This window comes from Borostomias antarcticus, assembly GCF_949987555.1.
Source record: "Borostomias antarcticus genome assembly, chromosome: 34".
NCBI lineage: Eukaryota > Metazoa > Chordata > Actinopteri > Stomiiformes > Stomiidae > Borostomias > Borostomias antarcticus.
Window position 1 is genome coordinate 3,713,735 of NC_140267.1, and position 24,484 is coordinate 3,738,218.

The 24,484-nt window shown below is 49.0% G+C and overlaps 1 protein-coding gene across 1 annotated transcript in view; it reads left to right on the top strand.

Annotated features, from left to right (window-relative positions):
• gbf1 (golgi brefeldin A resistant guanine nucleotide exchange factor 1) overlaps positions 1–24,484 on the top strand; it is a 106,253-nt gene that overhangs the window by 29,216 nt on the left and 52,553 nt on the right. The window contains exons 4-6 of the mRNA XM_084460909.1: positions 14,116–14,247; positions 23,334–23,452; positions 23,816–23,924. Of these exons, the coding sequence (XP_084317035.1) occupies positions 14,116–14,247; positions 23,334–23,452; positions 23,816–23,924 (360 nt within the window). The remainder of the gene's footprint in view (positions 1–14,115; positions 14,248–23,333; positions 23,453–23,815; positions 23,925–24,484) is intronic.

Here is a 24,484-nt window from a genome sequence, read left to right on the forward strand (position 1 = left end):
AGAACGTTTGCTAATGTTGCAGATTCATATATTTTCCTGAAAGAAGTTTAACTCGCAGAATCTAGACGTCCACAATCAGAATCAATCCAGGGTTTCCCGTGGAATTGATCTCTTGGTGGTGCCAAGCTGAAGGAATTGGGAGGATTTCTATACCTATATTCTATATTTCTATATTTCTATCTGAAAAAAAGAAAAAAAAAGTTTCAGAGAATGTTTCCTGTATTCTGGTGACTTGAAAGAAGAATAATGAAAATAACAAAATCGTGAAACATATACTGAAAAGTATACTGAAATAGCATGTTTACATGAAATATGCTTTTTAAATTTTGATTTAAGGGGTGAGAATAATATGTTTTATTTAATAAAAAATAATGTTTGATGCCCATTGATGCTTAACCGCATATTCATACTGTGTAAATCATTAGACTCTTTCTAATCTCTCATCTTCACTCTCTCCTGTCCCCTTCCTGCTCCTCTCTCTTCTCCTGCTCTCCTCTCAACAACCTCTATCCTCTCCTCTCTCACCTGCCCCTCCACTCCTGTCTTCTCCTACCACAACCACTGCCCACTGCCTTTTTTTACATACCACACAAATAATAGGCTAGATTAAACTACTTAACTGATATTTTGTTGCATTTGCTGTTGCTTTGACTGGCACTTTTTAGGTGGCTGGAGGAACATTAACGCAAGCTAGCATCGTTAAACTTTCGGTTCAGCTAGCCACAAAGACGGCCACTCAATCAATCAGTCAGGGCAGCGCCTTTGATTCGCATGTTGTAGGCTGCTTGCGCTCGTGGTGTGGGCCGTCTCCTTGACGATGCTTGCTGACGGACAGCAGCACGTAATCTATGTAGATGGATGCTGCGCTTCGGCTCAAACATAGGCTAGGCTACTGGGCGCGTGTGTGGCTCCACGTCATGTTTCTTAGCCTATTTGACTGCTCTCAACATCATTCTACTTTCTGGTCCTCTTCAAATATTGTCGGATGTCCATCTGGAAGATGTTGGCTTTAGGCTTTCGGATCCGCCAGTTGTCATCAGAGAATGATAAGACCAAATAGGCCAGAGATGGGCAGGAGCTGCCGACACTTCTTACTGGAATGTTCTCTAGCTCTACGCTGTATATGAGTCTACTTATTGATTACAAACATTCTTTTAAACTGCTATAAACCCTATTGAGGAGTAGGCTAGGTACCGGAACATTTTGGTCCGATTCAAACACTGGTTAAACACTAGCTTACATTATTTTGTAATAGGCTCGCTGAAGAAGACATTCCTTCACGTGGTTCTACAGAATATCCCGGTCTGGAGGACATGTCCATGCTGGTTCTACAGAATAACCAGGTCTGGAGGACATGTCCATGATGGTTCTACAGAATAACCAGGTCTGGAGGACATGTCCATGGTGGTTCTACAGAATAACCAGGTCTGGAGGACATGTCCATGGTGGTTCTACAGAATAACCAGGTTTGGAGGACATGTCCATGGTAGTTCTACAGGGAATAACCAGGTCTGGAGGACATGTCCATGGTAGTACAGAATAACCAGGTCTGGAGGACATGTCCATGGTGGTTCTACAGAATAACCAGGTCTGGAGGACATGTCCATGGTGGTTCTACAGAATAACCAGGTCTGGAGGACATGTCCATGGTAGTACAGAATAACCAGGTCTGGAGGACATGTCCATGGTGGTTCTACAGAATAACCAGGTCTGGAGGACATGTCCATGGTAGTTCTACAGAATAACCAGGTCTGGAGGACATGTCCATGGTGGTTCTACAGAATAACCAGGTCTGGAGGACATGTCCATGGTAGTTCTACAGAATAACCAGGTCTGGAGGACATGTCCATGGTGGTTCTACAGAATAACCAGGTCTGGAGGACATGTCCTGGTGGTTCTACAGGGAACCAGACTGCAGGATAATGCACCTTGACGGCCTCCTGCTGGGAGGTAGTGAGGCTGTTTAGTCTTGGCTGTGGTTCCTGTGTGGTCGGGTGCTTCTGTATACTAAATCCACTGGGACACTTTCACCGGCGTTGGACTGATGTGGACTTTCTGTAAAAAAAAGCAATACCGGCAGTAGCCATGTTTCCATCCACTCGTCGATCGAATTGTGTGAGGATCGCTAAAAATATGAATGCGAATAAAGCCGGTGAACGTGTGTTTCCATCTAGAGCTTTAAATCGGATAAAGCAATTTATCACAAAAGACTTTTATCGAACAAGAGAAAATCCGACGAGATCGACGGTACAAACTTTTTGTCGATTTCCATGACTTTTAATCGAATTTTACTGTTTCCATAAGGCATTTTTAATTCGATATAACTTCATTCGCATAAAACGCGTGGATGGAAACATGGCTAGTGAGACATACGTGAGAAATGATGAGTGGGACAGAAAGAGAGAGAGAGCTAGGGAGAGAGAGAGGTAGGGGGGTAGGGAGAGAGAAAGAGAGAGGGAGGGAGAGAGAGAGAGCGTCATATATTGATCAGGTGCCATCATGAGCCGATTTCTAAAAAAGCTGATTTTCTCTAACCGTGATGTCATCATCTTTAAAAAACAACCATCAACATCTACGGCGAAAATACGAAGTACCGTTGCTTATTTCAAATAAGAAAAGAATCGAGTCTTCTCTCGACTGACCTGACATAATCTCACAGAGCCTTTGAAGAGAGAGAGACCCACGATTCGACGGCCATCTGTCAAATAAAAGCGCCGGTCTCTCTCTCTCTGGTCTCCCACACTGGCCTGTAATTCCAGCCGGGGGCCCAGTGTGTTGTGTTATGCGCTGGGTGCTGCCTGGCCGGAGCGCTAGCCGGGCAGGCTGCTGGCGGGTCGGTGCGTGGTTGCGGGGTTCTCTCATGCTCTGGGGGGACGCCATTAGAGGGGCTGAAGGAACACAGCAGGTGAAACTAATAAGAGTGGGGGGGGGGGGTGGGGGGGGGGGGGGGTTCTATCCTACTCTTTGTCTCTCTCTTGGCTGCTCTCTCGGTCTCTCTCTCTGCTGTCTCTCCCTGCTCTCTTTTTCTCTGTCTCTTTCTGTCTGTCTCTCTCTCACTGTCTCTCCTTCCTCTCTTTGTCTGTCTTTCTCTGTATCTGTATCTGTCTCTCTCTCTCTCTCTCTCTCAGTGTCTCTCCCTCCTCTCTCTTTCTGTCTCTCTCTCTGTCTCTCTCTCTGTCTCTTTCTCTCATACACTCTCTCTCTCACACACTCTCCCTCCTCTCTCTTTCTGTCTCTCTCTTTCTCTCATACACTCTCTCTCTCTCTCTCTCTCTCTCACACACACTGTCTCTCCCTCCTCTTTCTCTCTCTCTGTCTCTCTCTGTCTCTCTCTCTCTGTCTCTTTCTCTCATACACACTCTCTCTCTCTCTCTCCCTTACTCTGACTCTCTCAGTTCAATTCGATTCAAAGGGCTTTATTGGCATGGGGAAACACATTCCATTGCCAAACAAACATCACAAAAATGTTAAAATATGAACGGAAATACAAATAGGTGAATTGAGTGAATAAATAAGTGTAGTATTTACTAACGTATTGAAATGGTAACTTTTAAATGTGGCGTGCAGGGAAACTGATTGACGGTCTTTACGGCGGTTGTGTTCCATTGGACGTCCTCTTCCTGTCACAGCTGCACACAGATCCTGCTGTGTTTGCACATTGCTATATTTCCCCCAGCAGATATGGGAGTTTTTTGTCATTAATCAAGTTTTCAAAATCTTTTTGAGTGATCTTTTTGGGTCTCTCTCTGTCTCTCTCTCTGTCTCTTCCTCTGTCTCTCTCTCTGTCTCTTCCTCTGTCTCTCTGTCTCTAAGTCTCTCTCAGTCTCTCTCTCTCTTCGTCTGTCTCTCTCTCTCTGTCTCTCTTTCGGGCTCTGTCTCTCTCTCTGTCTCTCTTTCTGTCTCTGTCTCTCTCTCTCTGTCTCTCTGTCTCTCTCTCTCGGTCTCTCTCTTTCTGTCTCTCTGTCTCTCTCTCTCTCTCTCTCTCTCTTGCTTTCTTTCCATCTTCTGCTCTCGTTTATTTTCTCTCTTTTTGCTGGTTTTCTTCCCTCTCCCATGTTGTCTCTTCTCACCCCCCCCCTCATCCTGTCCCTTTTATTCTCTCCTCTCTCTCTCATCCCTCTATCTCTTGTCCTCTGTCCCTTTCCACCCCTCCGTTCTTTCCTCCCTCTCTACTCTCTCTCTCTCTCTCTCTCTCTCCTCCTCTCTGTCTGTCCACCCCTCCGTTCTTTCCTCTCTCTCTTCTCTCTCTCTCTCTCTCCTCCTCTCTGTCTGTCCACCCCTCCATTCTTTCCTCCCTCTCTTCCCTCTCTCTCTCTCTCTCTCCTCCTCTCTCTGTCCATCTCTCTGTTCTCGCTGTGCAGTTGTGGCGGCCCTGGTCAGGCGGGGTGTGAAATCCAGTCCGAGCCGGAGCATGTGTGCCCATTTATCCTGCTGAGCGCTCCGCCATCTGGGGCTTAACCCCTCACTGTACCCCCCAGCACAGAGCCGAGGGACCCCCCCCCCCCCCCAACACCGCCCGCCCTCACCCTCACTCCGAATCTCCTCACCCCCCCCCCCCCCCCCCCGAACGTCTTTCCCAAGACATGCCCTGAGATCGGCACCAAGGGTACACGGTGAAAGGGTCAGGTGGAAATTTGGTGTCTTGCTCTTCTTCTGTTTGTTTTGTCTGGAAATAGAGGCGCTAATATGAGGCGGGCTGGTCTGAAGGGCGCCGGGGGGGGGGGGGGGGGGGGGTAGGAAGGCCAGGCCAGGCAGAGGGACAGGGATGGGGGGGTAGGAAGGCCAGGCCAGGCAGAGGGACAGGGATGGGGGGGGGGGTAGGAAGGCCCAGGCAGAGGGACAGGGCTGGGGGGGGTAGGAAGGCCCGGCCAGGCAGAGGGACAGGGATGGGGGGGGTAGGAAGGCCCAGGCAGAGGGACAGGGCTGGGGGGGGGTAGGAAGGCCCAGGCAGAGGGACAGGGCTGGGGGGGGGTAGGAAGGCCCAGGCAGAGGGACAGGGCTGGGGGGGGGTAGGAAGGCCAGGCCAGGCAGAGGGACAGGGCTGGGGGGGGGGGGTAGGAAGGCCAGGCCAGGCAGAGGGACAGGGCTGGGGGGGGGGGGGTAGGAAGGCCCGGCCAGGCAGAGGGACAGGACTGGGAGGGACACGGTCCAAACCGTTTGTGGAGCTTCTCAGTGTTGATATCAAAATGTGAATTCTACGGAGGTGGGTGGTGGTCAGCTTTCATCGGCTCACGTTGATTTCTTGAAAGAGATTTTTTTTAAATATAGAGATATATATTGTGTTGGATTTCTGTGTCATCTAATTGACTTGTGTATTGACTAATTATAATAATTTCTGGACCTTGAGGGTCTTAATTGGCCATTCGTGACACAAACACGTGAGTGAGGAGCAACACACACACACACACACACACACACACACACACACACACACACACACACACACACCTCGTCCTCAGTGGTCGCTGGTAAAATTTAATAGACTTGTGTATTTAATGGACAATGTAAAGGCAAATTCTTTTAGTCCCAATGAGTTTTTAGAAGTAGTGGAATTTGCATATATATTATGTCTTTTTCAAATGGGTAATCTCGCACGCTTTTTTAATATTTTATTGCACCACTCATAATATTGGGACCTTGGTGAAGTTTTTAAGGTGATTTAAACACAAACTCGCTAAAAGTCAAGAACGAGGTAAAACCCACAAAAAAAAACCGGAAGTGAACTCGGATGCGCTCCAACGTTTTAATTCGTCATGATAAGACATCCGTTCGTTTAGCGTTGATGGAGCGTTAAGTCCATCCATCACGGGCGGACGGCAGACTGTGAAACACGTTTCTCCCTGGCCGCGCCGCGCTGGGATAATGCTGCTTCTGTGCAAAGTATGCAGCATAGATAATACATTTTATGTACAGGATAACAGGTGCAGAACAGCGGGCAGCCAGACCCGGGCCAGACCCGGGCCAGACCCAAGCCAGACCCGGCCAGCGCTGTCTAATGAACTCATGCTTTTTGAATGCACTTCACTTTTACTATAGTTTTTTTTATTTTATTTTTTTAACTACTTTTTTTTGACTTTTTTTTTTTGGACTCCTTTTTTTTTGGACTTCTTTTTTTGGACTTTTTTTATTTTATATATATTAAAATATCTGCGCATAGTAAAGGTTAAGGGCGTTATGTACAATGTATGATAAGCAACACATGACCATAAATAGCTTCTTTTTTTCCGTCTTGCGACATGATGTTTTATGTCCCAGTAACGGCACCACTGTTGCTTTGACTTGATGTTTTACTAGGTGTGAGATTAGCAGATAAGCCCCATGTGTTCATGTTCATCTGTTGACAGTGTCCCGTAGGACTGGCCCAGCCTACATTCCTCAAGCCCCTTTGTTCACTGCCTATTACTCTGGATGCAATTCCTCTCCTACAGTCTCTCCGTCTCTCTCTCACACACACACACACACACACACACACACACACACACACACACACACACACACACACACACACGTACACCCACCTCATAAACAGAGACTAGTCTATATGTTAGTACTGAGCCAAGCTGCTATTTGTACAGTCGTAGTGGTCAGTACGGAGTCCAAAGGGCAGTTTGAACAGAGCCCCCCTGGTCAGAGGTGCTGGTCATTACAGGGGGGGGGGTGTTTGTCTTCAGCTCTGGGGTAGCTGGGTCCTGAGGTGTGTCCAGCCAGGCCCTCTGAGGCGGACGGAGGCGCTGGAGCTCGCTGACCTGTCGAAGGGCTTCTGGGAGCCACCGTTCTGGAGAGAAGAAGGTCAAGTGTGAACGACAGGTTGAGGGAGACCAAACGGGCTGTCGGTAGCCATGTTTCCATCCACTGGTCAGTCGAATTGTGTGAGGATTGCTAAAAATATGAACGCGAATAAAGACGGTGAACGTGCGTTTCCATCTAGAGCTTTAAATCGGATAAAGCATTTATCACAAAAGAGTTTATCGAACGAGAGAAAATCCGATGAGATCGACAGTACAAATTTTTTTGTCGATTTTCATGATTTTTAATCGAATTTTACTGTTTCCATAAGGCATTTTTAATTCGATATAACTTAATTCGCATAAAACGTGCGGATGGAAACATGGCTTGTGTTTGTCTGTGTGGATGAAGTTCACACTGTGCTGTCACAGTCTTAACGCTCACACACACACACACACACACACACACACACACACACACACACACACACACACACACACACACACACACACATGTGGGCCTTTCCCCAGGGCTGGAGCGGACGGAAACATCCGGATGGGTCTGTGTCTTCTGGCTCTAGATGGTCTCTGAGGCCTAAGTACAAACTGTACATTTATACAGTTATTTGAAATCAATTTTAAAAATTTAAAATCTGTTGATTGATCGACGAGCCTACGCCAGGGCTAATAGTAGACCAAGTAAACCCCACGAAAGTTCTGACTGCCGCATCAGTCCTTATAAATCAACTATTGCGCCCGCAGTCAAGGTGTGTACAGTACAGTACGTGTGTATATCTATGCAAACTATATTCCATCATCCCCCAACGGTCCCACTTCTACCCCGCAGAAGCTAACGGCGAGTTAGCCAGCCTTTCCCGAGCACTCCGAAAAGTTTTAATTTCTCTGGGGCTTTTCTAATGGGCTTGTTTAGGTTGTGCCGAGGCATCGCTCAGAGCGTCTCCGAGACACCCCTGTGTCTGGAAGGCAGCCTCCATATGGGGGTCCATAGCATTGTTACCATCTAATTGCCCCCTTCGCCAAGTGCCAATTTCCTTCAAGAGAAGAGGGGGAGTGATGGGAGAGGAGAATGGGGGGTGGGTGAAACCGGGGGGTGGGGGTGGAGGCGGGGGGGGCGGAGGGGTAGGGCTGGAGAGTTGACACGCGTCAAACTTCTTTCCGACAGATGGATGAAGGAAGACCGTCGTTCAGGACTTTTTTCCTGGCGGTGTGAGGGATGGAAATCCTCCCTGGATGTCGTCCAGCCTCGCCTGGTCCCCTCTCTCCCCCCCCGGCCAGACACCAGCGACTCGGTCTCTCTCTCCCCCCGGCCAGACACCAGCGACCCGATCTCTCAAAGCCCGGAGCGGTCAGATCAATAAACACCAGTCTTTGGTTCTGGCCCTCTCCCCCGCCTCCTCGTCCCATGCCCCGCCTCCTCATCCCACGCCCCGCCTCCTCCTCCCATGCCCCGCCTCCTCGTCCCATGCCCCGCCTCCTCGTCCCATACCCGTCCTCCCCTCGTTGGGGCGTGCCATTGTCTCCCACCCGATGAAATGGAGGGGGCAGCGGGGTATTAGATTGACCCGTGTGTGTTAGTTTGTGCATGCGCGCGTTCATGTGTGAGTTCATTTGTCTGTGGCACATACCGGAGCCCACCACCTGGGGGCGCTCGCCACAATTCATTTTTTTCCATTGCTGAATGCGTTATGTTTTGTGCATTAAAAAAACTATGCTTGATGTCTCAATAAAAAATATTAGGCTTCTACTCAGGAGCCGGTCTACGTTCTAAATCCATAATTCAGAGCCTGAGGTGTTCAGTCGTTTTGGGTGCTTGTTCAAAATGTTAGGATTCTCAAGTATCTTGGTTAGGTGCATTGTGGGTACGCTAGTTATGGTCATTATATTCACACAACATAGATCAGATTAATCTTATTTAGGTTCGGTCATGTTAGAGATCAGAGATAGAGTATGGCGAGGTCATATGTTTTCCAACTGAGTTTGCGGGGTGTTGTCAGGTTACGGCTTCCCTGATTGTGTTGTGTTACGTGGTGAGAGGCCTCTGTGATCGGCTCGACACGCACCCCAGCTCTGTGATCCTCTCGGTGCCCTGGGGTTCTGCGTTCACGGGCTGAGATCAACTCCAACGAGAAGGAACATTTCTCTGAGTGAGAAGCAGGGCGAATGTAACACAATGGTCAGACGTTGCTTATAACACACCAAATACTTTCATTTAGCTGACTACCCACCAAGTATTTTTTGTTCTAGAAGTTAAAACGCATCGTTGAAGATGGGTTTTGTGAATTTTGAAGCCATGTTGCTAGTGCTATGCTAAACATTTTTTAAACCGGACCGCCATTTTTACCGGGCTAGCTAAGAAAATGCATGTGAAATTCACATTCATTATACTGTAGCTAAATCTGTCAATGGTAAAATTATTTTTTCAGCCGATATCTTCGAGCTAGCTGAGGCAGTTTTATGTGTGGTATTTATTCAGTTTGTGTAATCTCAAGTTCTCTAGCGCTATCTCGGGTTATGAAAAACATGGAGGCCGTTTGACTGCTCTAGTCCAGTTTTAATAATAGTTGTAATAATAGTTATTATAATGTTTTTTGTTTTTTTTTTACAGATTTTTTTTTTTACAGATTTTTTTTACAGATAAAAAAAAAAAAAAAGATAAAATAGCTTGATGTTCTTTTTCTATTAACAAATTTTTAATTCACTTCTTTGGAATAAATGCTTAGGATTTTTGATCTAATTTTCTGTGCGTCGCTAGCATAGTGTTTGTTTATGTCCAGGTTTTGTATGAGCAGGTTGATCCCGGCACGTTGACCCGTACACACATGCTCCGCAGTCCCGGCGTAGCTCATGGGAGGCGCAACTTTAATTGAACATTTTCAACAGTGGAGCGAGAAGTGCAGAATGTGGGCCGTGCCCGCTGTCACGAACCAGCCACATGTCACACACACAGGGGGGGAGGGGCTTCCTGTCCCCTCCCCCCCCTGGCCCCTCCCCCCCCTGGCCCAGCCAGAAACAAGCTCCCGGCGCTGGAGTAGCGCTGCATTCTGGGACTGTCAGCCTTTCCTGACGGGGGCCTTGGGGAGACAGACTGACCTCACGCTCTTCATCAGCACCATCATCATCATCATCACACAACCCAGATCTGGGTTGAAGAACCTCTCCCTTAAGTCCCTCCTTACATTTCTATAACAATAACTAATTTATATAACAATAGCTACTATTGGTAGACTATGAATACAATGTTAGCGCCCGACAGTACAAGGGACAGTTATGCTGGCGCTGTTCATCGCGGCGGAGGGTGCGGGTGGTGACGAAACGGCTAATAACAGAAGTTGTTCGAGGCGGCGGTAGAGATGGCTAGTTTCAGACAGGCAGAGGGCAGGCCACCTATGACCGTGTGTGAACGCGTGACCAGGCAGAACTTAGTGATTACATTAAGACAAAGCTGCCGCCGGCCCAGAGAACACAGTCAGGTAGCGTTTGTATTTCTGGTGTTGGAGTCATGTGGCTCTGAATAGCTCTGTCCCTCCCCTCCATCCCAGCATGCCACACACACGCGAACACACACACACACCTCTCACACACACACACACACACACACACACACACGCAGACCCACACAAACCTTACACACGCAAACACACACACACACACACACACACACACACACACACACACACAGACCCATACAAACCTCACACACACACACACACACACGCACACACACCACAATTAGGCCTAATGAAAGTGGATATGTCCGTGCTGGCGGTGAGTTGATGTGACCCACAGTGAAGCCAGAGCAGCCAGATCAGAAACCCCGCTCGTATCCCCAGTGACAGAGCTGCATGTCAACCGCTCTCATAGTAACCCGATATAGACCTCCTATCAGTTTGCTTTGCTGGCTTTGTCAACCATATGTTCCGCGTTACGTTGCTTTTGATTCTCTACAGCTAAATCGAGCAATTTTTGTGATGTTTTTGAGCCGATGCCCAACACGGGGCTTTAGTTGAACTTACTGTGCTGGAACGAGAGGAGAGAAACTTGGTTGTAGCGCCAAAGCACCAAAAAAATGTTTTTCTGGTGATGTGCTGCCCGTGAACAGAACCGAACCGTATTGCCCTGGTAATCCACTTTTATCGGACTTTTCACTTTTTAAGCAAAGGGCTACCATCTCCATTGGGTACTTTACACCACTGAACAAGCACATCAGCTCTCCCATTCAATAGACCACGCGACGCAGATAGTTCCCGCCAAAATTAGCATTTTAGCAATTAGCAATTTCAGATTTTCCTCTGACTTTAACTTGTTTATTTTTTGTGTGTGTAACCACTACATAATCAGTACTCCTAGTCTATCGCCTGTCGGTTGAGTCTCATCCGTTGGTTAACGTTGTCCAGCTGACAGGGATGTGGGTCTGCGGATGGCGAGGGCTCCCCTCCTCCCATCAGCCCCTGCGTTTTTAAGCTCTTTCTGCTCCAGTGGCGATGGGATGTGCATGTGTTAGAGAGAGGGGGTCCTCTGCCGAGTCCACCCCCGTCCTGAGGTGCTCTCCTGGGGGCCGAGGCTCAGGCCCCCGGCTCTCAGCGCCGGGGTCGTTTGGAGAGGTGAGCCACACATGGCTGCCCACACCACATCACCAAATAGTCGATGGCTCTAACACAACAACACGATCCATTGTGTGCAGACTGTTCACAGTAGTGGTCAGGAGGTACCCTAGGCTGTTTCACTCCAAATACGGGAGACCTTTTGTGTTTTTATTTTTATTTATTTTATTATATATATTTTTTTAAAGCTACTCCCATGCCATTTGTTGCTCTTTTATTAGGTGAGGTTTTACTCACACACACACACACACACATACAAACACGGCTGGATGAGCAGCGCAGCTTTAATCCCTCATTTTCTCGTGGTCAATGTCAGGCAGAGGTCGGGTTACGGTGCGCTGCTCCCACCCGGGGCCGACGGCCATCTTTATTTATCTCTCCCAGCCCTGGAGATTGAGCCTCAACAACAGAGAGACTACTTAGCTTTTATTTAGGACGATTGGTGCCGGGGCCAGCCAAGGAGAGAGGGGCGGTCGAGGTAGAGAGAGATGGAGTCCCGGCTAGCCTCTACTCGCCGATGACCAGCCGGATCAATACGACACAATTGAGTTCTCCAATCTCAGGGTCTTTGAGACGACGGGTTGGCTCTTACGGGGTGATGGCCCCTGATGAAGGCTTCATCGGCCTCTATTGACGGATTCATTTGAGGACCCTTCCATTCCCACTGTAAGGTAATGGTCACTAACACCCCCTTAAAGACGCGTTGTTTTTGAGTTTTTGACCCAGCGATGGAAGGGTTGGAACACGGTAGAGATCCTTCTGGACATCACTGGTTTCTTTTGGTCACTTCCAAACTTTTATTTGAGTAGTTTTTCCCCCTGTTTGATGTTTGACGGGGGGGTCGGGTGTGTTAGGGGAGCTCAGGTGAATGAGAGGTTCTTTGACGACACGGTCCGCCCCAAACACTGCCCCCCCCCTCCCCCGCCGCCCCCGCCCTCCCGTGAGCAGAGCCGAGCCGCGTCCCGCGGAGCCCGGGGGCGGAAGGTTTGCTTTTGGAAGCGAGAGTCCCTCGGAAAAACGCGTCCTGGCGGCCGATGAAGGCGAAGCGCGGACCCGTTTTTCCCAAAAGCGGCTCCATCTTTTGATTACGCGGGGGTTACCGGGTATCAGGCGCTAATGCTCGGCCGGGGTCACATGTGCGCCGCCTCCGAAGGCGCTCGGCAGCTCTTCTCGGGGGGGCCCCTCCTTTTGAAGGTTATTTTCTCTGCGTTTTTTTCTCTCTCCCCCCTCCACCACCCCCTCCGAGTCGAGCGGTTTTTCTCGAAGGAAGCCTTAATCCTCAGCTGCGGCGTATTGCTGAAGCTAGCACTCCTCTGCCATGACGCTCCCTGGAAAGGGGGGCTGTGCGTGACTCCACTAATTTGACCGCTGTTGTTTTACCTGGTTTGTGTTTTGCGCCCCGCCCCCCCCCCCACCCCCCTCCTAATCTGCTACGGGATTGGCCCGAGGTGATTTCCCAGCGCGAGACGCGCGGCGAAGCGGCGTTTGCTTCTGCGAATTGATTACGGGGGCAGATTTCGGTGCGGCGCCCGGCTACAGCTGTGTTTGGACGGCTCGGCGCCGTCGGACTCCGTCGTTCTCGTTCGCACTCCGGCGAAGCGCTTTCTCAACAACCTCAGCCTAGTTTCATTGCCTTTCTCCTCCCCCCTCCAAGTCAATTGTAAATCTTTTGTAATTTTCCCCACTTGGAGTATGTAAACTTACAAACCCAGTTGTCATTATGGGATGCCGGTCACTATGACCCCCACAAGGCCCGCCTCCTCCCTGGCCGAGCCAATCCCTCTTCTCCAGGCCTGTTCGGTAAGGCCGAGTCCCACGTCCTCCACAGCTGCCTTCAAACCAGAGCTTTGGGAAATTGAGTTGTAATAAGATACCGTGCGCCGCCAAGGTGAATAAGAGGCGGCTCTCTCTGTCACACACACACACACACACACACACACACACACACACACACAGGAGACACTATTTTGCGCCTTCGTACGCTGCATCTATTGCATACTTGCCAACCCTCTCTTCTGCATACTTTTTCTTCACTTTATTCTCTCTTTCTCGTCTCTCTTTCTCGTCTCTCTCTTTCTCTCCTCTCTTATCTCTTCCTCCATCTCTCCCCCTCTCTCTCTCTCTCTCTCTTCCATCCCTCCATGTTGTTCCATCTCTGAGTGTTCTGGGAGAAGGTCACAACCTCCTGAGCTGCTAATTCCCCATTGATCTGCCCCGGGGCACCAGGGCTGTTTTCACAGACTTGTATAGAGAGGGGGAGCATATTAAAAGAAGAGAAACACACACACACACACACATTGCCGTTGACCACTTTGTGTGGCATGTTCGTGCGCAACGTAAAGTTTAGTTGTGTATCGTAACCTTTATGTCTTTTTTTTCAGGAAACTGTGTTGCTGCCACTCTTGGCCAGGATTCTCTTGTAAAAGAGATTTTAGTCTCAATGAGTTTTTAACCTGGTTAAATAAAGGTATATATATAACGCTGCAGACCGTGCACTGGTTGGTTATAATACAATGATAAGGCATGGAGGTGTACTACTACTAAATTGTCTTTGTGAAAATAAGGTCTTTCTACTAAATGGTCACTTGGTGGATCAACAAGACAGACTTTATTGGCTAGTAGGTAGGCCGAAACCTCCCCTACTATATCACTAGCTTCCCAGCTGTCCGTGTTGCAGTGCGGAGTGTTAAGTGACCTTGTCTGGCTCTGTCTCCTCCATGTAGCGGTGTTGGGTGTTGAGTGTTAACTGGTTCTTCTGTCCTCCTCAGAGCTGCCGCACGTGGAGCCCAACGTGTTCCTGAGACCCTTCCTGGAGGTGATTCGCTCGGAGGACACCACCGGACCGATCACAGGCCTCGCCCTCACCTCCGTCAACAAGTTCTTGTCCTACGGCCTCATAGGTGAGCAGCCCCTCCTACTTGTCCTACGCCACGCTGGTCAGCTAGTCCTCCTAGTGACCAGTAGGTCTGTCCTACACGCTGGTCAGCTAGTCCTAGTGACCAGTAGGCCTGTCCTACACGCTGGTCAGCTAGTCCTAGTGACCAGTAGGCCTGTCCTACACGCTGGTCAGCTAGTCCTAGTGAGCAGTAGGCCTGTCCTACACGCTGGTCAGCTAGTCCTAGTGAGCAGTAGGCCTGTCCTACACGCTGGTCAGCTAGTCCTAGTGAGCAGTAGGCCTGTCCTACACGCTGGTCAGCTAGTCCTAGTGACCAGTAGGCCTGATCTATTGGATTGTATCTTCATTGTTCACCAAGAGAACACAGGATGTCACACTGGCTGCACTCATTCAGAAGAGATCATCCGATTATATTGTGTAAGAACCAAACCTCAAATCACACAACGTTAAAACACTTCCTCCGCTGAAAATAAGCTTGACTGTCAGAAGTCTGTAACAGTGTGGGATCGTAGTGGAAGGCGCTGGTCATCATTATCACACTCCTGGAATGCCAAGAAGGACAAGTCCTTACTAACGATGCGTAAATGGACTCGTTATGCCCCTCGGAACAACTCAGGCTGTCCTCGCTCCGCTCATCCTGGAAATATGGCCGGCGCGGGCCAGTTGTTGTGTCTAAAGTGTGAAACAAGCATGCATCACCAGATGTTAGACTAAATAGCAAGGCTCGAATAAATAACGTTACAGCCTCGTCAAAACAGCTGCAGCCATCACTAAACTAAGAAAGATGGTCATGACATTGAATACATCATATTTTATGAGGCCCCAGGAATATATTGCTTCTGTCATGTTTTTATTCATTTTATTATTATTCAGCTCGGCCGCCATGTTGTCCAGACTGCCGTTTGGTTTGGATGTCGGCTCCTGTCCTGTTGTATTAAGGGCATCAGTGGTACAGCTTATCATAGTGGTCTCTTTTGAGGCTGATCTTAGACCTCTTCAAATACCTACCAAACTGACACACACACACACACACACACACGCGCACACACACACTCGCACCCACATCGACAGCCGCAACGATAGCTGCACAGATCACCTCACAAATCACTCTCCCACACTCCCCCAAGCCCCCCTGTCTGTCACTCCAAACCAACGCCAGCTCCCTTAATCCTATAACCCCCCCCCCCCCCCCCACCCCCTCCCTCCCGCCTCCACCGCCGCATCTCATCAACCCACCTGTAACCATGGCGACGGGGCAAGGGGGGCGCCTCCGTTTCTTAAGACCCGGGGCCGCGCCGGTTCCCCCCCCCCGACGGCGGCGGCGTGGCCAGAGCGCCGCCTGAGTCCTCGCTCACGTTCCCGGGGCGCTTCGGCGGCGTCGTCGCCGGAGCGCCGCTGTGATGAACCACCGGCCTGACTTTCACCCACGAGCCAGACAGTCACGACATTCGGAAATGAACTTAATAACCCTTACTGTACCATTCTGAAAAACAATGTGATATTATAAAGTGAAGACAATTCACAGGACAGAACACATATACAGTAGGCCAATCCCTGCCTGTGGTTTGATCAGTTCTCAACGAACTGAAAAATAATTGAATATATGTCTAAAGAGTTATACATTCTACATGGACACTAACGTGAACTTGAGCCCCTACTGTAGGCGACGTCTTACTACGAGATCCGAGTTGCAAAGTCAGCAAAGTGCCGAATCTATATTTCCAAGCCTTCAGCACAGCCTGCGTATGGACCCGGTTGTTTTACAGTTATTAAAAGGACGTGTTGACTAAACGGACGGCAGTATGAGGGAGGAGCTGCCGCTCTAATCCCCTGCTGAACAGCAGCCCGCCTCTCATGGCCACACAGTCATGTGAGATTGATTGAATGACCTTTAAAAGAGTCAAAAGGGCCGCTAAACACCAGGGACGAGTCGGCTCCGTCGCCACACACTTCATTAACCACCGAGGCCGGTCTAGATGTCCTCAGTGGCTGGAACATGTCTTCGTGTCTTCATTAAACAGCTAGGGTGGTCTAGATGTCCTCAGTGGCTGGAACATGTCTTCATTAAACAGCGAGGCTGGTCTAGATGTCCTCAGCGGTTGGAACATGTCTTTGTGTCTTCATTAAACAGCTAGGGTGGTCTAGATGTCCTCAGTGGCTGGAACATGTCTTCATGTCTTCATTAAACAGCTAGGGTGGTCTAGATGTCTTCAGCGGTTGGAAAATGTCTTCATAAACAGTTTGGTTGGTCTAGATGTGATCAGTGGCTGGAACATGTCTTCATCAAACAGCTAGGTTGGTCTAGATGTCTTCAGCGGTTGGAACATGTCTTCATAAACAGTTTGGTTGGTCTAGATGTCCTCAGCGGTTGGAACATGTCTTCATGTCTTCATTAAACAGCTAGGGTGGTCTAGATGTCCTCAGTGGCTGGAACATGTTTTCGTGTCTTCATTAAACAGCTAGGGTGGTCTAGATGTCCTCAGTGGCTGGAACATGTCTTCATGTCTTAATTTAACAGCAAGGCTGGTCTAAATGTCCTCAGTGGTTGGAACATGTCTTCATAAACAGCTAGGGTGGTCTAGATGTCCTCAGTGGCTGGAACATGTCTTCATGTCTTCATTAAACAACTAGGGTGGTCTAGATGTCCTCAGTGGTTGGAAAATGTCTTCATAAACAGTTTGGTTGGTCTAGATGTCCTCAGTGGCTGGAACATGTCTTCATGTCTTCATTAAACTGCTAGGGTGGTCTAGATGTCCTCAGTGGCTGGAACATGTCTTCATGTCTTCATTAAACAGCTAGGTTGGTCTAGATGTCCTCAGTAATTGGAACATGTCTTCATAAACAGTTCGGTTGGTTTAGATGTCTTCATCAAACAGCTAGGTTGGTCTAGATGTCCTCAGCGGTTGGAACATGTCTTCATGTCTTCATTAAACAGCTAGGTTGGTCTAGATGTCCTCAGTGGTTTGAACGTGTCGGCATGTTTGGGCTGCCAAGCTGAACTGCATCATGTTGCGTTGGCCGTGTTTGTTTCTTTTCATGTCAGACCATTTACACTGTAGCTCCAGCTATGGTGGCCAGACCAGTATAGCCAGGCCAGACCAGGACAGACCAGCTGAGTTACCAGGCCAAACCAGGATAGCTCTCCTAGCTTGGCTCAGCTGTTTGGTGTAAACAGGGTTTTGGGTCCAGAAATCACTGATGATATGGCTGGAAAACCATGCGGCCTCACAAAGAACTCCTGGCCCTTCTTATAATGTGACCATCACACCCGTCACAGGCTCACTCTCTCAACACAACGTTACCAGAGAACGGCACATCATAGATGTTTCCACACCAAACGGGTGCTTAAAGAGTTAATTTCGGTGTGTGTTTGTTGCTGGTCCATTTTTCTAAGACGGGTCAAAGCTTGTATGTCTGGGAGACAGCTGGCGCTGGGAGACATGGATGGACGGGCTGATCCTGTCAAATACTGCCATCTACTGGCTGGAGTCTGTAGTTCGTATCAGATGCTATACTTGGAGAGTAGAAGGGGCTTGAGGCATTCGGGTGTGTGGAGTGGTGAAGGATATTGTCTTCAACAAGGAATATTGCTTAATCTGTGCACAGCTCGTCTCACTAGGCCGCCTTGTGACTTGTAAACAAGAACAGCTGACTGGAAAAACAAATCAATCAATCATTGATGATGATGATGATTGATGATTGACTGGAAAAACAAAAGTACCAAAACATGGTGATAACAGAATAATAACCCATATAAACATGGTACTAATATAATAACCCAGATAAAGGTGGTAATAACGGAATAATAACAAAGATGAATATGGTAATAGCAGAGATAATACCAGCGTGAGTGGCTGATTCGGAACAATGGCCTTCCAGTCCGACCTCTCTCTCTCTCTCTCTCGGCTCATGTTGTCAGGAAAATTGAGGCTTTTCTCCTTTGAACGCCTCCAGACGCGCCGTCTTGAAAACCTCTCTGATGTGGTTGCTCGTTCATCCAGCGTGTCACTCTAAATACCTTCCCCCCTTTGTGTTTGTCACTTGGAACATGTTCCCTCTCGTGACAGCCCTTTGTGCTCGTGTGACCCCCTCTGTTTGAAACGGGCAGCCCCGACCCCATCCCCCTGGGGGGTCTGGGGGAGGAAAGGGGAGAGGGGAACCCCCCCCCCCCCCGACACACACACACCCCTTAATCCCACCCATGCACACATTCATTTAGGGAAGGCTAATTCCCTTCAATCTGTGACCTGAGGTCTACTGGCTCGGAGGGAGTGCCGGTCTAAGCCCCCCGTACTGACAGACGTCCAGATCTCCGCTCGCGGCCGGTCAGCGCGGCCGTGACCAGTGACCACCCCCCCCGCGCGCTCCGCCTCGCGCTCCGCCTTCCAGGGCTGGGCGCTTGTGGTTCGAGGCAGCGCTTATCTACAGTACGCTAGGGCCACAGAAGATGGCCGCTAACGGGTAAAGTTTCCAGTTGATTGATTGATTGATTGATTTTTATTGATTTTTAAGACAGGGACAAGGTACAGTAGACATTTACCCTATAGAATAGGGAGAGATGCACTGTACAAGGTTATAGCTAAAACAGCTAATTTCCACCCGGGAGTTGAGATTTGTAGAAAACGTGTAGAAGTCGGTTCTGTTTTTCCAGAACCGCGGACTGACCTGTTGATGAAAGGTGATCTAGTGCGGTTCAGCAGGGCGACAGGTGAGCAAACTGAGATTCACTTAGACCAGGGCAGACGGCCAGGCTCTCTGTTTGAATTAAAGAGATGTCCAGGCCCTCGGACAGAGTAGCACTTCAGGCCTCTTTGTGTGGCATACTGAAACCTGTTTTTCACCCCTATCCCTCTTCACTCTCTCTCTCTCTCTCTCTCTCTCTCTCTCTCTCTCTCTCAACTCTCTTCTCTCTCTCTCTCTCAACTCTCTTCTCTCTCTCTCTCTCTCTCTCAACTCTCTTCTCTCTCTCTCTCTTTCGCTCTCTCTCTCTCAACTCTCTTATCTCTCTCTCTCTCTCTCTCTCAACTCTCTTCTCTCTCTCTCTCTCTCAACTCTCTTCTCTCTCTCTCTCTCAACTCTCCTCTCTCTCTCTCTCTCTCTCAACTCTCCTCTCTCTCTCTCTCTCAACTCTCCTCTCTCTCTCAACTCTCTTCTCTCTCTCTCTCAACTCTCTTCTCTCTCTCTCTCTCTCTCTCTCTCTCTCTCTCTCTCTCTCAACTCTCTTCTCTTTCTCTTTCTCTCTCTCTCTCTGTCTCTCTCTCTCTCTCTCTCAACTCTCTCTCTCTCAACTCTCTTCTCTCTCTCTCTCTCTCTCTCAACTCTCTTCTCTCTCTCTCTCTCTCTCAACTCTCTTCTCTCTCTCTCTCTCTTCTCTCTCTCTCTCTCAACTCTTCTCTCTCTCTCTCTCTCTCTCTCTCTCTCTCTCTCTCTTTCTCACACGGCAGTCCTTTTTATTCAAACTGTGAATGTTCTATTTTTTTTTTTTTTTTTTACTTTTCACTACAGGACAGCTGTTGCAGCTCCCCCCCTGACATAGCCACACACACACACACACACACACACACACACACACGCACACACACACACACACTTAAAACCCCCTCTCTCCCAGTGTTATTCTAACAGTGGTCCGGGTTTGCTGGTGCGGCCCGGCCAGGAGAGGGATTAGTGTTTATATCACTCCTGACATCCTGCCGACCCCGCGCCGTGGCTCCGCCCCCGCCGCGGCTCCGCCCCCACCGTGGCTCCGCCCCCACCGCGGCTCTGCTTTCCGCTCGCTGACGAGACGTTTTCCGCGCAACTTTGACGCTTGTTGTCACCCTCGCCTCTAGAGGGGCGCTGGCATTACTCTGTTTCATCCCCCCTCTCTCCTAACCACCACCCCCCCCCTCTGCCCCCCTCCGAACAACCATCCCCCCCTCCACACCCCTCCTAACTGGAACCACCATCGCCCCCTCCACACCCCTCCTAACCACCATCCCCCCCTCCACACCCCTCCGAACTGGAACCACAATCCCCCCTCCACACCCCTCCTCACCACCATCCCCCCCTCCGCACCCCTCCGAACAGGAAAAATCATGCCTCTTCCACACCCCTCCTAACTGGAACCACCATCCCCCCCTCCACACCCCTCCTAACCACCATCCCCCCCTCCACACCCCTCCTAACCACCATCCCCCCCTCCACACCCCTCCGAACCACCATCCCCCCCTCCACACCCCTCCGAACCACCATCCCCCCCTCCGAACTGGAAAAATCATGCCCCTTCCACACCCCTCCTAACTGGAACCACCATCCCCCCTCAACAATAGCTGCTTCGTTTCGTCGAAGATTAGCCAAGGGAAGTCTTTTTTCCACTCTGCATTACAGTATACTGTACCTTAATTTTTCTCTTTAGTTTTTTCTTTTTCTTTTCCGTCTTCCTCATCTGACAGAGTTAGGATGCCGTTGGGTGTTTCTGTTTCTTGCTGGCGAGCTCGGTTGGGGATTGTGTTGAGTGGCTGGAAATATCTCTTCATTTTTGCGAGAGTGGAGTTTGCGAGCTGTCTAATTGCTAGCCTAGCTGTCTAATTGCTAGCCTAGCTGTCTAATTGCTAGCCTAGCTGTCGCTAGCTGTCTAATTGCTAGCCTAGCTAGTTGAAATCGTGGCAACCCATGAGGCAACCGCACAGAATTGTGGGAATTGGTGTTTGGATGTACGGGGCACTAGACAGCAGGGGAATGAGCACCGTCGCACCGTGCTACTTAGGCAAATTAATCCATCGCACACACTTTTTTTTCCCGCATAGAACGTGCAAATGTGTCGAGTAGGTCGCATTGTACAGGCCTGCACACACACACACACACACACACACACACACACACACACACACACACACACACACACTCACACACTTTAATTTGGCTAATGACACTAATTATGGACTCAGTGGACAGGACGGCACCAACGAAAGCTGGCTCCGGGGGGGGCTGGGGGGGGGGGGGCGCTGGCTCCGGGGTCAGCCCGGCCTCGGGTTTCATAACAGCGCTGCCGTCGCCTAGGCAGCCGGCTTCACTCGTCCTTCTCCACAAACCACATCTGCTCCTCTGTGAGGGACGCACCTCACGCTAGGCCGCTGTGTGTGTACGAGGGCGTGTGTGTACGAGGGCGTGTGTGTACGAGGGCGTGTGTGTACGAGAGCGTGCGTGTACGAGGGCGTGTGTGTGCGTTCTGGTGTGTTTGTTGTGGGGTGGGAATCAGCGGTGTCATAAACCTGCGTCATCTCTGCATCATCGCCCGGAGACACAGCTGGGCTTTACATCACTCACCTGTCGCCGGGCAGAACAGGAGGTTCTTGTCTACATGACCACCTGACATCACCGCCTACATAAGAACTACATAACCAGCATGAACACATGACATCACCGCCTACATAAGAACTACAATAACCAGCATGAACACCTGACATCACCGCCTACATAAGAACTACAATAACCAGCATCACCGTCTACATAAGAACTACAATAACCAGCATGAACACATGACATCACCGCCTACATAAGAACTACAATAACCAGCATGAACACATGACATCACCGCCTACATAAGAACTACAATAACCAGCATGAACACCTGACATCACCCCCTACATAAGAACTACAATAACCAGCATGCACACATGACATCACCGCCTACATAAGAACTACAATAACCAGCATGAACACCTGACATCACCGCCTACATAAGAACTACATAACCAGCATGAACACCTGACATCACCGCCTACATAAGAACTACAATAACCAGCATGAACACCTGACATCACCGCCTACATAAGAACTACAATAACCAGCATGCACACCTGACATCACCGCCTACATAAGAACTACAATAACCAGCATGCACACCTGACATCACCGCCTACATAAGAACTACAATAACCAGCATTCACACCTGACATCACCCCCTACATAAGAACTACAATAACCAGCATGAACACCTGACATCACCGCCTACATAAGAACTACAATAACCAGCATGAACACCTGACATCACCGCCTACATAAGAACTACATAACCAGCATTAACACCTGACATCACCCCCCTACATAAGAACTACAATAACCAGCATCACCCCCTACATAAGAACTACAATAACCAGCATGAACACATGACATCACCGCCTACATAAGAACTACATAACCAGCATGAACACATGACATCACCGCCTACATAAGAACTACATAACCAGCATGAACACCTGACATCACCGCCTACATAAGAACTACATAACCAGCATGAACACCTGACATCACCGCCTACATAAGAACTACAATAACCAGCATGAACACATGACATCACCGCCTACATAAGAACTACATAACCAGCATGAACACCTGACATCACCGCCTACATAAGAACTACATAACCAGCATGAACACCTGACATCGCCGCCTACATAAGAACTACATTAACCAGCATGAACACCTGACATCACCGCCTACATAAGAACTACATAACCAGCATGCACACCTGACATCACCGCCTACATAAGAACTACAATAACCAGCATGAACACATGACATCACCGCCTACATAAGAACTACATAACCAGCATGAACACATGACATCACCGCCTACATAAGAACTACAATAACCAGCATGAACACATGACATCACCGCCTACATAAGAACTACAATAACCAGCATGCACACCTGACATCACCGCCTACATAAGAACTACAATAACCAGCATGAACACCTGACATCACCGCCTACATAAGAACTACAATAACCAGCATGAACACCTGACATCACCGCCTACATAAGAACTACAATAACCAGCATGCACACCTGACATCACCGCCTACATAAGAACTACAATAACCACCATGAACACCTGACATCACCGCCTACATAAGAACTACAATAACCAGCATACTTTTTAGATACCACCTCCTTCGCTTTAGATTCCTTGTTTGAAGGGAAGTAGAGACTGATATTTTTGAAGGGTAACTTTGTGGATTCACCAATCGCTTGACATGCGCTAAAGAACACGGTACTTGTTTTGAAAATGTCTTACCGGGTCACCGTGTTTTGTGTTGCTGCAGACGCCAACCATGAAGCAGCGGCGGAGGCCATGGAGAACATGGCGGACGCCGTGACGCACGCCCGCTTCGTGGGGACGGACCCCGCCAGCGATGAGGTCGTCCTCATGAAAATCCTCCAGGTACTTTACCGCAGCTAGCGTTAGATGGTAAATGGACTGCACTTATATAGCGCTTTTCCACCTTAGCGGCACTCAAAGCGCTTTACAATGGCCTCTCATTCACCCATTCACACACACATTCACACACCAATGGCGGTAGCTGCTGTGCAAGGTGCTAACCTGCTCATTGGGAGCAATTTGGGGTGAGAGGTCTTGCTCAAGGACACTTCGACATGTGGACAGTCGGAGCTGGGATTCGAACCACCGACCCTTCGATCACTGAACGACCCGCTCTACCAACTGAGCTACAGCCGCCCCTAGATGTGATTAGATCTAATACGTTGACAGCCCTGTGTCTCATACTGTCTGTGTTGGGTGTGACAGGTCCTGCGGACGTTGCTGCTCACGCCCGTGGGCGCCCACCTGACCAACGAGTCCGTGTGTGAGATCATGCAGTCCTGCTTCCGCATCTGCTTCGAGATCCGCCTCAGCGGTGAGTCTCTTCACCTCAGATTCACATTCAGATTCACATCGACTCACATTCAGATTCACATTCAGATTCACATTCAGATTCACATTCAGATTCACATTCAGATTCACATTCAGATTCACATTGACTCACATTCAGACTCACATTCAGATTCACATTCAGATTCACATTCAGATTCACATTGACTCACATTCAGACTCACATTCAGATTCACATTCAGATTCACATTCAGACTCACATTGACTCACATTCAGATTCACATTGACTCACATTCAGATTCACATTCAGATTCACATTCAGACTCACATTCAGATTCACATTCAGACTCACATTGACTCACATTCAGATTCACATTGACTCACATTCAGATTCACATTGACTCACATTCAGATTCACATTCAGATTCACATTCAGATTCACATTCAGACTCACATTCAGATTCACATTCAGACTCACATTCAGATTCACATTCAGATTCACATTCACATTCAGACTCACATTCAGATTCACATTCAGATTCACATTCAGACTCACATTCACATTCAGACTCACATTCAGACTCA